The sequence below is a fragment of the Frankliniella occidentalis genome, unplaced genomic scaffold, assembly GCF_000697945.3.
Source record: "Frankliniella occidentalis isolate FOCC.00 unplaced genomic scaffold, Focc_3.1 Scaffold1, whole genome shotgun sequence".
In the NCBI taxonomy this organism is placed as follows: domain Eukaryota; kingdom Metazoa; phylum Arthropoda; class Insecta; order Thysanoptera; family Thripidae; genus Frankliniella; species Frankliniella occidentalis.
The window spans coordinates 3,342,121-3,359,002 of NW_026267131.1; the positions used below are offsets into that span (position 1 = coordinate 3,342,121).

General features: G+C 41.6%; 3 protein-coding genes across 7 annotated transcripts in view; all 3 read left to right on the forward strand.

Moving 5' to 3' along the window:
• Positions 1 to 5,260, forward strand: part of LOC113207301 (uncharacterized) — a 71,926-nt gene extending 66,666 nt beyond the window's left edge. For both annotated transcript variants that reach the window (XM_052269646.1, XM_052269674.1), the window contains exon 6: positions 4,856 to 5,260. In XM_052269646.1, coding sequence (XP_052125606.1) covers positions 4,856 to 5,102 — 247 coding nt within the window. In that variant the 3' untranslated portion in view covers positions 5,103 to 5,260. The remainder of the gene's footprint in view (positions 1 to 4,855) is intronic.
• Positions 5,261 to 5,596: 336 nt separating this feature from the next.
• On the forward strand, positions 5,597 to 14,264 carry LOC113212606 (rho GTPase-activating protein 20). Of its 4 annotated transcripts, none has more exons than XM_026431390.2 (11): positions 5,599 to 5,798; positions 6,504 to 6,626; positions 6,702 to 6,831; positions 6,909 to 7,111; positions 7,201 to 7,402; positions 8,115 to 8,126; positions 8,566 to 8,728; positions 9,069 to 9,235; positions 9,306 to 9,422; positions 10,717 to 10,879; positions 10,956 to 14,264. In XM_026431390.2, the coding sequence occupies exons 2-11, from the start codon at positions 6,523 to 6,525 to the stop codon at positions 11,207 to 11,209; spliced, it is 1,515 nt and encodes a 504-aa protein (XP_026287175.1). In that variant the 5' UTR covers positions 5,599 to 5,798; positions 6,504 to 6,522; the 3' UTR covers positions 11,210 to 14,264. The 4 variants fall into 4 exon arrangements, with proteins under 4 accessions (XP_052125385.1, XP_026287175.1, XP_026287177.1 ...); XM_026431391.2 differs by lacking the exon at positions 5,599 to 5,798 and adding an exon at positions 5,837 to 5,974; XM_052269425.1 differs by lacking the exon at positions 9,306 to 9,422 and having other exon boundaries at positions 5,597 to 5,798.
• Positions 14,265 to 14,376: 112 nt separating this feature from the next.
• LOC113212610 (uncharacterized) lies at positions 14,377 to 15,893 on the forward strand. The gene is made up of 2 exons (XM_026431402.2): positions 14,377 to 14,522; positions 14,998 to 15,893. The coding sequence occupies exons 1-2, from the start codon at positions 14,472 to 14,474 to the stop codon at positions 15,355 to 15,357; spliced, it is 411 nt and encodes a 136-aa protein (XP_026287187.1). The 5' UTR covers positions 14,377 to 14,471; the 3' UTR covers positions 15,358 to 15,893.
• The last annotated feature ends 989 nt before the right edge of the window (positions 15,894 to 16,882 follow it).

Consider the following 16,882-nt stretch of genomic DNA (forward strand, 5'->3'; position numbering starts at 1 on the left):
AATCTAAAAAAAATGTGTAAAGATTTGGAACACTCCTCACTTTAACTGCAGTTTTCGCGCACTCTATCTACAGATGTAAATACAGTTCGATCTACAAGTTGTCTGTGGTTCGGACTATAATTAAACTTAAGTGTCAAATGATTCTAAATCATAGGGTTAAAAACATCTTTTTCCCTCTCTGGGTCTTTCTTTCTCCCACCTATTCAGTTATTTACCTCATATTATACCTTTCAGTTATTACCTCATAGTTATTACATTGGTTTTACCTCGGATGTTGACGGGAGTTGAACCTCGGACTTCGGAGTTGGGAGCCCGGTACGCTGACCACTGAGCCACTGCGACACGATAGCTCTGGTGCCGCAGTAACCTGGTGTCATGCCAAGGATCCCGGCCCGTCGGCCTACTTGTCTAACTACAGTTTAACTACAGTTTCTCTGTAATTCAACTGTGGCAGTTTGGGGATCCCTAGCCTTGTCCGGTTTTTTTTACGTGTTAACGTTTATAATTATAACGTCCTCTTCCCTGGTCAATATCACGAATAACAGAACTTCGCCTCTAGTAAAGCGATTCTTAACCGGGAAACAGAAATTTTGTTGGCGTTAGGGTGAGGTACTTGGGTAGCGACCCCGCTAAGGGACATATTTCTGCTGTACGCATACGGAGGAACCACCGGTTGTTTGGCAGGTCGAAGAGGCAGGTAGGCCGTAGGAAGGGCGCGCCTAGGCTAGGCGACGGAAAACCCCACCGACCAAGGAATCGACAAACTCATCGCACAGGTGAAGCAAAGAGAGAGTACTGTCGGTAAAAAGACGTTCTGAGTGTACGTTGTCACATAAAGTCTACTTATATTTTAAGTGCAACATATGCACAGTTCAAAACTGTAAACTATATTTGCTGTTTTCAGTCTAAGATAACAACAGTCTGATTGAAATATAACTGAAAAAATAACTGCTTTGATGAATTGCAGCAGTATTAAAATCTGAAGTATAGCAGTTTTATACTTGAAAATAGTGTTTAAGCGCAGTTTGTAACACAATAATGAAATTCATTCGTAAGACTCAAATATCTGTTCTAAGACTGTACTTATAACTACAGTTTTAACTTGTAGAGCGCAATGCAGCCAACATTGTAAATGTAAAAGCAGTGTGACTGCTGTCATTATATAAATGGAATTACGGAACAATTAAGAGTTAAGAGATGCATAATGACTACAGTTAACCTATAGTTTCAGATAGTATATCGGAACTGCAGTTCGATGTCTACAGTTTTAACTACAGTCATAATGCACATCCTTCCACGCGGGCTCCCTCCCTCCCTCCCTCCCTCCCTCCCTCTCTCCCTCTCCCTCTCTCCCTCTCCCTATCTCCCCCCCTTTCCCACCACCGTCGTCTTCATGAGAACAGATGATGAGGTGATCAAAGCTGGCGGCGTCATGAACTCGCCGATATGTCATGTCAGGCGGCGGCGCCTTCCCCGCGCATCGCGGCTTTGTGCTCTTTGTGCTCGCACCCGGTACACGGTTGTAAAATCAACGAGAAAGAGGGAGGAAAGAGGCGGAGGGGGGCGGGGGCAGTTGTTTTTTTCTTTTTTTCTCTTGTTGGAAACAGTCTTGGGGACTGTCTAGAAAAGCTTCACCGGTTGTTGTGTTTTTCGATAAAATTTCTTCCTATATCCCAAAATTTAAAAGTGTACTCTTATTCGGATTGTTTTCCTTACTTCTCACCGCAATTTACAGTAAACTTGTAGATGGTAACGCATTGTTTTAAAATGTTATTCCATGATAAACTCTTTAGCTGATGATTGTGTTCTACCAAACATTTCCATATAGGTGAAACGGCCCTACTCTTGACTTTGTTTTATTCTGCCCCAATACCATTCAATCGAACCCTTTTCAACGCCAACAATGTGTCGGCGGCGCGTGCGCTGCGCGTTCCAGGCCACGAACCTTTAGCCCCGGATTGAGCTATCCGCAGGGCGAGAGCGCAGCGTAGGCCGACGACTTACACGGCTGTTCGGCGGGCTTGCCTACCAGCACGTTGCAGGCGCCGTATAGCTCTACCAACATGTTTTTGGCCCGAGGAGAATTTCCTGGTAGTGTGTGAATGCACTACAGTTGGGGGTGTAAGGGAAGGTGGGGTAGATTGGGACACGGGGTACATTGGGACAGTAGCAATATCACATATTTTTAACAGTATTTACGTACTGAAAAAAATTGACACGTAGCCAATGTTAGCATATTTCATGATGGTATCAGTGTTGGGAAGATTGTACACCATGTCTGATGTACAGAAAATATCAAAATACGATAAGCTCAAAAATCTGTTAAAAGTAAGGTACCTTGTTATTTTATTTTGCTATTTTCTACGCGAACTGAAATGAGATAGAAAATCGCGCAAGTGGCTGGTCAGTAGGTAGTTCCTTACGACGCATTTTGCAAATAAGGATTTTGAGTTGAATCCCAAAATACCGAAGAAAAAGAAAGAAATCACAGGAAAGGCAATTAAGTGCACACTGGGACAGTACACCAAATGTGCTCAATGTAACCCCTCAAAAAATCCAAAAACTGTCTCATCTTGTAGATAACTGGCCTATTTAGGCTTCCAGACCGCAAGGCGGTTCGTATGCTGATATTTCACAGGAAAGCGCGTCAACTGTCCCAATGTGCCCCATCTTATGTATTCTTATGGTGTCCCAATGTGCCCCGTGCCCGGGAACATTGGGACAGGTGACACATTTCGGGGGAATCTCTCTACAGCCAAAGAGCATGAGATAAAAAATCAGGACGATATAGGCTGTGATAGGCCACATATTAATGTACAATTGTAGCCAGTACCGGTCATTCCAACATGCATGATCTCCGACCTACAGCAAAAAGAAAAAATCCGTCCCAATCTACCCCACCTTCCCTTAAAAGCCGCACCTCGAGTTCAAGGTGGTAAAATTCGTTTTCTGGATGGGTAAACCTGCACAAGCCGCGTGTGTGAACGCACTTCCGTTGGGGGGTGTGAAGCCGCGACGCGAGCCCAAGGTGGTAAAGTTCGTTTACTGGGTGGGCAAAACTACCCGGGCCGGTATTCGCAGCTCGTGGGCAAGCGGGGATGTCTCACGTGCCCAGCTTGTGAATTTCCATTGTGGTTCGTGAAATTCGCAAGTGTGGGCAGTGATATGCACATGCCCAGTGGGCGCACGTATTAGCTGGGCAAAGTTTGAAAGTCCACTAAGCAGGTTGAATTCCATGAATTTTTTTCATAGTATGCTTTCAAACGCGATGATTTCCTAGATTGAGATTTATTTTTCACAGTGTAAGAGCAGAGTGGGAGGGATGGTCAACGGCCCTACACCGTCCGAGTCCTGGAAGACGTCCTGTCCCTATTCACTAGTCGTGTCGCAGTGGGCTCGCTATCTTGCCTATTCCGGACGAATAACCCTCGCACGAGCACGGGCGTCCCCGCCGAACATAGTTTGCTAAGTCCGCGACGCTACGCCGCGTGCAACTCGTAGCAGGGGGCCGTGGGGAGCACGGCGGCGGCTCGCGCACGCACGTCCTGCACTCTGCCGAAAGAAAAATGTACCCCCAAAGCACTCCAAATGGACACGGTGACAAACACTTGTAAGCGGGTCAGGAAATTTTCCGATGATCTGTGCTGTAAAATTTAAATTTCAGATGTTAAAATTAGAAGAACTAGGTTTTGGCTTGGAATTCATTGCAGGGCAAGAATAGGTCGTTGTAAATTTACGAAATACGTTTTAAATTTACGGAGATATTTTTCACAGTGTGCAGTATACTGTAAAGTTGACGTATTGTCCTTTTTCTAAAGAGTGTACTGAGCATACACTGTAAGTTTCTTGCAAGTAACTGCTTTTCGTCACGCATTTGGAACATTTTTGTTATACATGAGCATATTCTTCGTATAACAAAGAGCCTTGTTTCTATTGTAAACCAGGTCTTTTCATTTTGAACCGCGTCTCTTCGTGATATGAAGAAACATGACAGCGCCGGATCCTGTGTACGTCACACACTTAATTCTTCGGAATACATCACTGCTGCTTTTACGGAACTAAGAGTGTAAATTATACAAATATTTCCCTCGTTAGAAAGAACGTATATGCCATTCGCCATGCATTCGCCGTTATGAACAGCTCCCATAGCGCCTGATAGGTAGGCAACATTTTGCCCGCGGGGCGTGCGTGTACTGCGGGCTGGCCTACCCTGAGTCTCGCAGGCGCCAAGCTCACCTTGAGCTGCCGAATTTTTTTTATTTTTTTTTCGCCCTGAAATCACAAAAAAAGTACATGAACACTGTAAGTGTACAGTTCGGCTGTCACTGCTTGTTCCCCACCAAGAGTCGCAGACTGATTGCACGCTGGGACAGGCCGAGAGGGCGCCCGCCCTCAGGGACACGAGCAGCAGAGGGGTCGACGCCCTCCGCAGAGCTCAGACTTCTCTCGGAGAGCGTGCGGAGGAGGTTCCGCCGGAGGTTGTCCAGTTTCAGGCGCCCCTGCGTGGGGCAGAGCAGAGCTTAACACTGACGGACGTCCGAGCGGGACACGCAGTGTGGGTGTGAGCGGGCCAAGGGGGGGGGGGGGCGCATTGCTGCCCATCCGTCTCCGCGGCTGGCCCCGCGCTGCGCCCCGCCCCCTGCTTGTTTTGAAAGCACTGCTGTCCCCAAGGTCGAGCTCGGCACAGCTGCGGCAGCTGCCGCGGGGTTGCAGAGGGGGAGCCCACCACCCCCTTCATCTCTCCTCTCAGCTTCAATAGCTCTGCGCTCCTCATCAAATAACAGAGTGCCATGGCTATGCGAGGCACGCACTGCAAGGGGTCTGTCATTGTCGTGTTACTTTGCACTGTTCACAGCGCCCGCCACGGCTTCCTCAAGTGCGTGTACGGACTGGCCAAGCACAAGTGCGGGACCAGCAGCGCGGTGTTTCTGCGCAGCATCGCCGAGACGCTCTCGTCGGTGAGGGTCGAGTCCAAGGTCTGTCGCCTCGTCAGCTACGCGCAGTGCTCCGGGTCGGCCCGGACGGCACAGCGCACAGCGCCGCCCGCCGCCTGGTTGGGGCTGATCGCGGGGCTTGCCCTGTACCGTGTGTACCAGCTGTGAAAGGGCACGCAGTCGTCTTATTATTATTATTATTATTATTATTATTAAGTAAATAAATAAGTGTTCCGTTTCTTATGTCAGAGTCTATCCTTTCCAAAACGTATACAGAGTCACGCTGTGCCGTTGGTAACGGCATTCCCTGTTGTTTTGTTTTTCCTGCTTTTACGATTGTGCTTCATGACTTAATTGGTAAAGGCTTGTAAATGCGTACGATTAGTTTTCGAGGTTCCCGCCAAAATAAATGCGACAGAAAGGATGAGAAATTCTCTGTCGCATGTATCATATTTTCATGCTGCTTTTTTCCCTCGCCTCAACAATTACTGCATTTCCTTTTTCCTATATGAAGAACTTTGACAGTGAAACGCAAGGTTTTGATTCTTGCAGGCCTAACAGTCTTGACGCAACACCACAAGGCATAAAATTCGTAGGGGGCAAACGCAAAAACTAGCAGCCTCGAATGTGAATCGCAATATGGCGCGCACACTCTGTGCGTTGTTCGTTGCCTCCCTCCCAATGGAAGCCATATTGATTTTTTTAAATATGAAGAGATAGGTGTGGTTATTTCTCTGTTTAGAACTATGAACAAACATATGGTATTTTGGAGTCCAGATCAAAATAGAAGAGGCTGTTAGTTATGTCGCGGGAAACCGCAACATTCCCTCGATAACATTCAGCATAGACTGGATGTGCCGAACGGTGGGTATCGTTTTCTATTCCTAGGCCTACGGCTAGGTTTCATCAACAATACTGTAGACTAGACAGCTGCATTTCGTACATTTACATAAATAGGAACTGAATCTCATGCCATGTCTTCCCAACGTCTGCGTAATTTTGTGCTCATCTTACCAGCAGAATGCCCTAAACTGTGAAAGGTGTTGTTGTAGTTTGTTGTCACGGATACATGTTGCTTCATATGGTTTTGTAGTTTATTTTCATGTTCTCTGTTTACGCTGATTTGTTTTATCTTCTTTTCTTAAAAGTTCAGCCGTTCTCGTACATTTCTTCCTCTTTCCTTCAAAGCAACATAAGGAAGACAGTGGTCTTCTAACCTAAATTTCAGTCAAGTGTCAATTGACACACATATCTAATATTTACTGAACATACTCTTCTGATCAATTATATTTAGTTCCACAACCATAGACCGCTGTTAACTTTTCTTTGTCTTTATTTAATTCCTTATGCACACTAATATCTGTTGCTTCCATACTCTGCCTACTCATTAAGATTAATTAAGAGTCTTGGGTGAGGCACCTAGTTTACCAGGAGGGTTTTCTTTTACTTGACTGTTATGGGATTTCCTGGGGAATTCATTGCAGTTGTCATGTCTACTACGTCCTGTACTTCATTATGACATCATAAACACTATGTCTTTTCCCTTATTACATTCATGATTTCTTCCAGGGGGTGTCTTTAATGTAGAATGAGCAGTTGGACTGAAAGAATGCATCGCCGAGCTGCTACATTTAGCAATGTGGTCACATCATGTGGACACCCCACATATGCCTTCCCTCATCGTCTGGAGAAGTATGTCACATCCTACCTGCCGCCCCTGTGTTTTATCGGTCAAGTTCATCCTACATGTCATCCTTCCAATCTCAGGGTGAAGTTTGGCGTTCATCTTGATGAAGTATGTAAGAACGACATTCCTGCACCACTCTTGGTGCTCATACTAAAGCTCAATAAGGAGGCACCATTCAAGAAAGATGTATTTCGTGCACCTGGGTACCAGGTTTGTATTTTGACTTTATATTAAACACTATCTGATAGTTTTCTTGATTCTATTTAACATGGCATTCTTTATTACAGGGCTCAATGAAAAAGCTCTCTCACTTCTTGCAAGCGGGGCGCCTTGTCAACATTGATAACTTTTCTGTGTATACAATTGCATCCGTCCTGAAAAAGTTTCTTCGGAAGATTCCAGGGGGCATATTTGGCCGAATCAATGAACAACGTCTTTTTCATATAATTACTTTGGAAAGTATGGAGGAACAACGTAATGAAATCCATAGGTAGGCAAATAAACTTATGTTGTTTTATTGATCCTTTACGTGTTGGCTACTTATAAGATACTACTTTATTTATAAATTAATTCTTACAGACTAATAACATCAATGCCAGTCCACACGCAACGCTTACTTGTGCTTCTTTTTGGGACATTCAGAGTCATTGCAGCCAATGCAGATCGTGCAGGCACTGGAATGACTTCAGAAGCCCTTGGTGTATCTGTTGCTCCTAGTTTCTTTCAGAGTTGTGTCAGTGATGGAAAAACAGCTAAAATGGAAGATGTTCTACGATATAAGGTACAGTGCAAAGTATTTTTATCTAATGTAACCTAATGTGATATATGAACAAAGTGATTGCCATTGTCATAGTTAAATAAGAACCAGTCATACATTAAATTTGCTGTAATTGCATATAATTTGGGAAATGCATATATTTGGAATTACGGCTTCAAACATGTTTTAACCTTAGTTCATTTAAAAATTGGCTCTTTGCATTTTGTATGCTTTTCACATTATTTTAAGTGTAGATTTGCTTTCAATTAAATTTTGTAGACTAACAATTTTCTATATCTAACTAACAACAATCGGATATTTCTGTTTGTTTTATTGTACATACAGTATTTTTATTGTAATAAGGGACATCTGAAGGGTAGTGTTTGAACTGGATCTTGGGGATGCACCTGCACTTTGCAAGCCTTTACTAGGTGAAAGGGGGAAATCAGATTTTATTGTGCTGTAGATGCATTTGGTAGGCTCCAAATTTCCTTCCTTTCAATGCTCTTAAAATTTGAATGACAATTGGGTGCTGACTCTACATCTCCATGATCTTGGTGTACATTTTTTCAATTTATTTTTTTTGTTGAATTTTGAATCTTATACTTTTTGTGTCTGATTTGGTATTTTGAACTGGATTATTAATTACCATGGCTGAAGTGCCTTAAAAGGTTCTGTTCCTGAAAAGTAAACACATATTCATTAATTTTTCTATTTTTTCTGCTATCCCACTTAGGCTGAAGTTAACGTGAGTATTAGATTTTTCAAACTTCTCTTACCCTTCACTTCAGACCTGTCAATCCCCTTTGCCCTTGGTGTTTTAAACATAAAGAATTTTAAAGTTCCTGCACTTTTGTTTATCGATTTCTGGTGGTACTCTAATGCTTGGTAGCATCTGCATAATTTTTGGTGTATGTATTCTTTGTGTTTGTGTGTGTGTGTCTGTGTGAGAGCTGTATAGTCATCTAATTTTTGCTATTTATCTTTTAACAACTATGTAGCACCTAAGAAATTGATCACACATAGTGTGAATGAATGTATTTATGGTGGATGAAAATACATACTGCTTTGTTTAGTAGAACTTCATGACTTAGACTGTCAAAAAATCCTTTCTCAATTTACTCCTCAATATATATGATGTATTGGATGTATCAAAGTATGTTTCTAAACCTTTGCTCTTTTTACAGGTGGCCACACGCATAATGAAATTCCTCATTGATAACTTTGGTGTTAGCAACTTGTTTGGACGGGAGAACTATGAATTTTATGCACGTATCACCGGTCGCATCCTGAAGGTTGAAGATGATTGGATATTCAGCTTTAGATATCCTCCTGATTCATTTGTTTCTCGTAAGTGCTCAGTCATTCTATCTTGTTAATAATGATTTTGATTAGTTGAAGACGTCACTGTGGTATAAATACTGTGAATGCACCCTAATTTAGTTGCACTAGTCTTTTTGTTAAAATTTTAACTATTCATATGTGGAATCTTTCTGATAGCCATTGATTCAGTGATAAAAGGGGGGTCGTTTTCTGCAAAATGTAATAACATGGTAACAGCCGTTTTTCATAGAACACATGGTACTACTTATTAATCATTAAACATAACATGTCTAGCTGCTAGCATGTGTAAGTCATATACTGGATTATATAGAAGGAGTAACATTAAAATGTTTTATCTTCTTTAAAGCCATGTCTCATCAAGAAGAAAGTCAGTCAACTCCAGCTCTGATTCACATTCCTGGTGGTCTTGATCCTAGTGTAGCTAATAGCTCCCTAGGCATCATCCCAGAAAATAATCTTCTTGAGAGCTACACTCGTCTATCAATCAGCCTTGAGGAAAATGGCCTTTTTAAGGTATGTATTGGTGGACCTCATATACCTGAACACTTCTTACATATCAGCTTACATTCCTGTTATATCTTAGGCGGCAAGCCGGTCATCTTCAAGTTCTGCAACTGCTAGTCATCACATGACCTTAGATGAGCTGAGAGCAGTAAATCGTTATGCAGAGAGCACTAAAAGTCTTTCTTACCTTCCTCAAGTGAGTCGGTGACCAATGATTTCAATCAAAGCTATAGCTACTGCTAAATACATTATAGCTTGGATATGTTTATATTCTAGTGTCACTATTGCTTTACCATGAAAGCTTTGCACTTTATTTTATGGCTTGATATCTTATTCACTTAAATTTTATTCCCATTTGTAATTTTACATTTTAATCCTAATAAAAAACATACATGTTTATTTGCAATAAAATTTGTCGCTACCATGGAAACTTTTATTTTGGTGTTGTATTTAACAATATGCTACATATCAGCCTTACATTACTTGCATAGATTGCACATACTAGTTTTCAAGTTACATGTACACTCAGCTTGAATTTTCTAAGTCTGCTGCATCAAATGTATTTGCAATTGCCTTCTTAGTGAATTTTTGGACTTGAATTCCAAGGTCTAGGTACATTAGAAATTGTTATTCTGTTTTCAATAGAATTCTGCAAGATATTTATGATATCTGCATTTGTTGTCAGTTTTAATCTTTACCATCTTGATGCTTGATGTCTTACTTTTACCCTTTTCAAAACATAAGGTAAGGTTTTCATTTATTAACTGATGCATGGCACGTCATCTTTTTAATTTGCAACACATTCCTCTCTGCACCCTGTGCTTATTACCTTATCAATGTCACCTCACATAGTAAGCCTTGCTCTTTACTAACCAATATGATGAAAAGTCAGGAAGCTTGTGCCAACATGCATTTTGGGCAATTCCCCCAAAAATGGTAACCAATTTCTGAGTGAAGGGATTTGTGAGTGACTGAAAGGTGCTACGAGTTATTGAAGCTTATGATTAGATGCATCATTTTGAGAACGCTTCTGAGCATGAGTTGCAACCGTACGAAGCACCTCTCACGTCAGTCACCCGCAAATGCCGTCACTAATAGACACCACTTCCCGGGATTGCCCTTACATTATGCAAGAAAAGAGGACTTGTTTCTTGACCAAAATGGTGACCGACAATCAAAACAATGTGGGTTCAAGGTTTTTTCTTATAATTCAGAATGGTGATTAACATTTACTTTAGTATGTTGGACTTTTCTAATTTTGACTGGGAACACTGGCTTTTATTGTTATAGAAGCTATGAAACTGTTCCATAAAGGTAAATCATTAATACTATTTTTACTGTTGTACAACTGGACTGTCCACAATTATACAGCTAAATATTTGGCCCTTAGTCTTGAACTTTCATCTTCACTGTGCGTCTTCTATTCAAGGTGTTTTGCCTCCAAACCGATTGGTATGTTAAGTACGGTAAATCAAGTTTGTATTTTCCAGGTCCACGAGCGTCAGACTGAACGAATGCGCACACGATCCGAATGGTTCTTAACTCCTACTGCTGCTGCCCAATTTGAATGTGCATATGGTGGGTGCATTGACTCAGACCCAACACTTCATGTTCTGAGAGGTGCTAATACACGTTCTTCATCTTCAAATATTGGTAAGCTTGAACTATTTTAAATTATCAGTCTATTTTAAACCAGTGAATCCATGTGAGTCAGATGATTGTTTTTCAGGTGCTGGGCTAAGTGCCAGTGCAGAATCTGTTCAGAAACGTCCAAGCATTAGGCGCACTAATAGCCGTAGTGAGAAAACTCGACATTTAGTTCACCGTAACTCCAGTCGCAGGAACAAAGAAAATGGGCAGAGAGGGACTTCTGACCGTGCTGACAGAGTTGAAAGAGCATCTGGATCGGGTGATTGCACACCGCCTTCAGAACAAATAAATTTGCCCTCCAATGTTACTCTTACCTATAAACCTAGGATATAGTGCCAGCTGGCTTTTACAAATGTGTTCATTTTGCAAGATTGTCAGAGGTGTATCAAGTCTACATATACCTGGGCTCTCACAGTCTGTGTCATGAGTCGCCTTGCTAAAAAGGAATTTGTGCTGTCGATTGCAAGCATTGTGAAAGGAAGTCATACATAGGAATGACTCAGTCTTTTATACACCTCTTTGAAATACCAAAGACTCTACAAATAATTTTTTTTCTATCTTAAGCTGTTGTGTAAGAGTGGTTTTGTATTTTCTGAGTGACCAATATTTTCCATTGTTCTTCAACTTCTAAATCTTCACAGCTTACAATTTCTAAAAGTTCAAGTCACATGTGTCGTCTCTTCTTTTAAGAATTGGGTGTAGGGCATAATTAACTGAAGAACAATTCTTGCAGATCATGCAATCACCACTATGTATCCATTACATGTACAGTTTGTTGTAAGTTTCCTTAAGTGGATTTGCAAAGAAATGCAGGATGATACACCCAGCTTTATTTTAAGTATTATGCAAAGGCATTTCATATTGCATTTTTAGTTTATTGTAATTTAAGATATTCAGATATTAATGTGAAATCTTGTCCTTTCTTTCCTTACCTAACTTGTGTTCATTGAAGAGAAGACATGTGGACATTCAAATGCCAAAACATGTGTATGTATTAATTTTGGGTTCTGACTAACATTTAGGATGAATTAGAGTTGTCAGTTTTGTCACCCACTTTGCACTACTTATCAATACTGTGAGCAACTGTATATTGACCATGGTGACTACCGCATTTTCTTAGGTTTGAAAAGAGACCTCTTCGGAAGATTTTGTTGAAATCTTTGTGATGTGATCATCTGGCTATCTTATGTTCTATTCCTTGTTACCAGATTTTGGAGTATGAACTTTATCTAATTGTTGGTTGACTTAGCAGCTCCTTTCTAGTTCTGTATGATGTTTGCCTTTAGCACAAGCTTGAGTCACTGCTTTTATTTTGTGTTATGCACGTGTATTACTGTATTATTATCATTATTATTATTGTTAGCATTTATGCAAATATGCCCATTATCTTCCCTGATCATGTTTTGTTTATCATTTAGTTTCCTCAGGTTAGGTGACTTTTCTGAACTCTCTGACGATGAGTCATAATGTAGCACATTTTTTCTTAACGTTGTCTAAACTTTTTTCTTTTATCATTCTTTAAGTGCATATTTATGTTATGGGTTAACTGTAACAGTTGCAAATTTCAAGACATAGATTGTAAACTTTTTCATATTATTGTGTATGTTGTACGTATGTATCAATTTTTATTTTTATATTTGTGCATATAAAACTATTTCCTACAATGTAAATCTATTTCCATGTAAGTGTTGTCTTCTGTTTTGGCTGTCCAGCCTTAGCAATTATAAATGGTGAACTGCTTTCAAAAAAAAAAAATAGACTGATGTGAGCTTTTTCTTAATTGCATATCTGACATATTTCTCTCTAGCCTATTCTACTTTGAGGTATCAAACTTTTTGCGAGGGGAGAAGCAAGTGCTAATTGCTTTGATAGGACTGTGTCTGACATTCTAGAGAAGAGCAGTTGCTTGCAAAAACAAAAACAAAAAAAGAGAGAATTTTAACTAGATTGTGTTCTATTTCAATGACCTGCTAAAATGATGTTGATGTAGCAGGGGCTAGAAGAATCATTTTTGTGTCATTCCCCTTCTAGCTGGACTGGTTTAACTGCTTTTGACTGATTTTTAGTTTTGTTTTTTTTGTGTTTCACAGCAATTTCTAGTTCAAAATGTTACCAAATATGTGATTACAGTTAATATATTTGTTCTTTCCTCTTGATTATTTCCCTCTAGTTTTTCGTGAGATTAAGGAGTTAGCGCAGAAATTGAGTCAGATTTTTATTTCTTAAAGCAAAGTACCCTTTGAATTTTAAGATATGATGTGGCAAAGTCTGTGACATTGTTCACTTCCCGATTGTTTCTACATTTAAGTATAAAGTGACAATAGTTTTGGTCAAAGACACCTCAGTAATGCTGCCGGCCAAATATCTGCCAAAGAATTATTCTCATCTGACTGATTTACCCCCTTTCTTATTATTAACTGAAGTATTGACCCGCCCTTTTGTCATATCAGCTTTTAAAGTGAAAAGGATAATGTCGGAGTATACACTTAAAGATTTATTCAATTTTTCAGATGGCTTAAGAGCACCTATTAAAATCATGATAATGATAAACCATGTCTACCTGAATTAATCTTCCAGTATTTGTTCTAACAGTTATTCTCTGGGCTGTGCCAAATATCTCTGTGCACCCAGCTGTGTCAGTTATGTTCAAGTGCTAAATTTTATTTTAGTTCCTGCTTTGGATAATACCCTGTGTAGTTCCAAACTAAAATACAAAATACTCCTAGCTGGCTTACTATGCTACTTTGTGCAAAGTGTACTCTTGTGCATAAGATATGTATGGTAGCTTAAATTTTTTTCTGAAAATGATATTGTTTTGTCCAAATTGCTATCTGTACCATATATTGTGACTATGCTGAATTTGAACAGGACTGCAGATGTCTTGTTTTAAAATTGAATTTAACCAGTTTGTGGTAATTTTAGATGCATAAGTCACTATGTATATCATATATTTACCATGTATATTATTAACATAGTATTGGCTCCCACCCCAAGCATCAGAGTGACTTTTGAGTTTAATGTATTGTTGTTGGAAGTGTAGAGAGTCTATTTGATCTTTATTGATATGTATGAACAAACTCTTATGAGGCAAGTCATGATGGACGTTTTTCTTTTAATATTCCATTTGTGTTAAAGAAGTTAATGTTCATGTTTTGTTTTTTATTCTCATTGCAATTACTCTCGAGGGACCATTTAAAACATTAGTTTGCCACTGTGTGTCAAAGTGTCAAACTCAACTATGAGAGTGGGAAAGTACTCCCTTTCCTTATCTCAGGAGCAATTGCAATGAGACTAGTTGTATTTTAGAGTTCTTTAAATATTCCTTGTACATTCTTACTCAGCATTTTGTATATGGTGAATTAATAAATAAAACGTGTTTGGTTTTTTACATGTTTGGGGTTTTTAGATTAACAGTCAGTACCAAGAAATAGGGTGGGTAGAAGACCCAAATGCATATTTACTCAAACAGAACAAAGGTGTCACCGATAGCAGACTGCGCCAGACCGGCCATGCTATGTGGACTCAGCTGGTAAGCGTATATAAAGAGGCGTAGCTCGCTTTCTTGGCTCGATTGCTCTAATCACAATATTCAACCATGTTCAGACAAAGCGTTATCATCGGAGCACTTCTAGCTGTCGGCATAGCAGTGAGTAGAACCATGAGGTCAAGGGTGTGTAAAGTTTATGCGCAACGTAAGTGAAATGTAAGTTACAACCGTTACGGCCAGATACAGTGTTATCCGAACCACCTATAAAACCAGTCCGCTAAAAACGACTTTGATTCTATGCCATCTGTAGGGAATTAATCAAAAAGTCAAGTCCGACATGCCGTTGGCGAACCTTTAAGTTTAGCCCGTGATAGCTCCGTTAGTGCCTGATAGACAGGCAACACCTTGCACGCGGGTACTGCGGGCTGGCCTACCCTGAGTCTCGCAGGCACCGAGCTGAGCTCCCTGTGAATCGTGAATCTGCCAGAAAAACGGCCAGAAAAACTTTTCTAGACGACTCCTAGGCATGTAAATTCTCTTTGGTAAAACTTAGAAAAACAAACAAAAGGCCTCACCGACGGACATGTCACCAACTTGGCAGCGGGGGGGATGACGTCGCGAATTGTTGCCACAGCTCGCCGCGGCTAGGCCCCAGCAGGACGCAGACGACACGTGGCTCTCCGCCGAGGACGCCGACTTGTCGGCCAACGACGACCTCCTGCTGAGCCTCGAGGTCGACCTGGGCACCGAGGACGTCGAGGACGCCCTGCCCGAGCCGGACTCGCCCGAGGACGAGACGCTGCTGTACCCGGTCGCCGTCGAGGAGCAGCAGCAGGAGCCCCAGGCCGAGTCTTCGTCCGCGTCTAGCTCCGAGGAGAGCGAGGCACCACGCGCGCGCCCCGCACCCTCTAGGAGCTCTTCCTCCTCGGAGTCCAGCTCGGAGGAGATCCAGGCACGCCGCGGCGGCCGCCCTAAGCACGGGCGTCGCCCCTAGCCGAAGGCTGCCTAATGATGCCATCGACACGTCAGTGACTTCTACATTGCGGTGTCACCTAAGCACTTGAAATAAAATTCCGCTTGTGAAAAAAATAATAATTATATAACACTGGGCCCTATATAGTCTGGTGGTGGCTGTCACAAGCGCCCAAGGGAGCCAGCTAAAATGAAAGAAAGAAAAAGAAAAAATCAAGCAAATTTGAATATGACCTAAAATCGCGTATCCTGATCATTTCATTATTGTCAAAGCTACAGCACTTCCCTGGCGTTGCCCCCTGCAGCCACACAACGATGGTCAACCTCGGAACGACCAGGACGACTGAAATATCGTGTTCGGGGATTCTCTCGCACGCTGAGTCCAAATCTGGTAGTGCCGATGTCGTCCGGGCCCCCGGGGACGTCATTGCATGGGGACCTTCCCGAGCACGCCCATGACCCCCCCACGACAAATACGATTCGGCTCCAAACGTTGTTACACACGGGCTGGTGTATATTTCTTAAAAGTCGCCAAATATAATTATTATTAATAGCAAATCGCCCATCATAGTTTATTATCCTGATCATTTCACTATTGTCACATGGCACTTCCCTGGCGTTGCCGCCTGGAGCCACTCACACAACGAGCATCCCCAAAGGATCACATCCTGGACAAGCGAGGCGGGATTGCCTACCCCAGGAAAGAATAACATCCCGCGACCACGATATGCCGGCGAGTGTTCCGTAATTATTGCTCTCCCCCTTTGCCGTGCCGCGTCCCCAACCCCTTCCCCTCTTCCCCACCCCCACCGCGCATTTCCCGCGCCTTTCTGGAAACGTAAACAAACAGTGAAGATCAGTGTCACGATCAGCGTTTCTGCCAAATACCGATAATACCTACTCATATAATTATTGATCATAGGATTTTAACTAGAATTTTAGAGTGGACATCGCCGCTTTTCAATATTAATCGCAAGGTATAGTGCTTACTTGTTTCCGGTCCGGAATATTGAATTGTTTCCGGTTACTGTTGTAGGAGGTTATGCTCCTGTGGCCCAATTTTTACACGCACAATTAAGTTGTAAGTTAGTTTTTGAGGCCGAGTAAATGATGCCCGTGATGTAAATAACTTGGCTCACTGTCAGCTTTGTTGAAAAGGTGTTGAATGGGTAGACTCCTCCAATCCATGCAGTATGTTAAATACTGTTGTAGGTCCTTATGCAAATGGGTGAACCTGCCAGTGTTTTATCACATATCATATATTTAACTCTATTTTATTCTCGTGGAACAGAAAACTTTATTACTTTCTGATTGGGGTGCAAACCGAGTGGGACTATTTGCGTAATCCCCCAAACAAACAATTAATCAATGTGCGTTGCAGATTATTTGCAGCTGCTCCTTCGTACTTAATGCTTAGTCCAGTGCCAAAATTAGTTATTTGAAAGACCCTGGTCATTTAGAGACGCATGGGGGGAGAGGCATTTTAAAGTGTATTGTATGAGTTAATTATTTGTAATTAAAAGTTGATGAGCGCTAAAAGTACCGTT

Excerpts from the sequence above, each read along its gene's own strand:
- LOC113212606 (XM_026431390.2), top strand. The coding sequence starts at position 6,523 with ATGAGCAGTTGGACTGAAAGAATGCATCGCCGAGCTGCTACATTTAGC. Across the intron at positions 9,236-9,305 it reads AGGAAAATGGCCTTTTTAAG|GCGGCAAGCCGGTCATCTTC; the intron begins GTATGTATTGGT and ends GTTATATCTTAG. Across the intron at positions 10,880-10,955 it reads TTCTTCATCTTCAAATATTG|GTGCTGGGCTAAGTGCCAGT; the intron begins GTAAGCTTGAAC and ends ATTGTTTTTCAG.
- LOC113212610 (XM_026431402.2), top strand. The coding sequence starts at position 14,472 with ATGTTCAGACAAAGCGTTATCATCGGAGCACTTCTAGCTGTCGGCATA. Across the intron at positions 14,523-14,997 it reads TTCTAGCTGTCGGCATAGCA|CTCGCCGCGGCTAGGCCCCA; the intron begins GTGAGTAGAACC and ends TTGTTGCCACAG.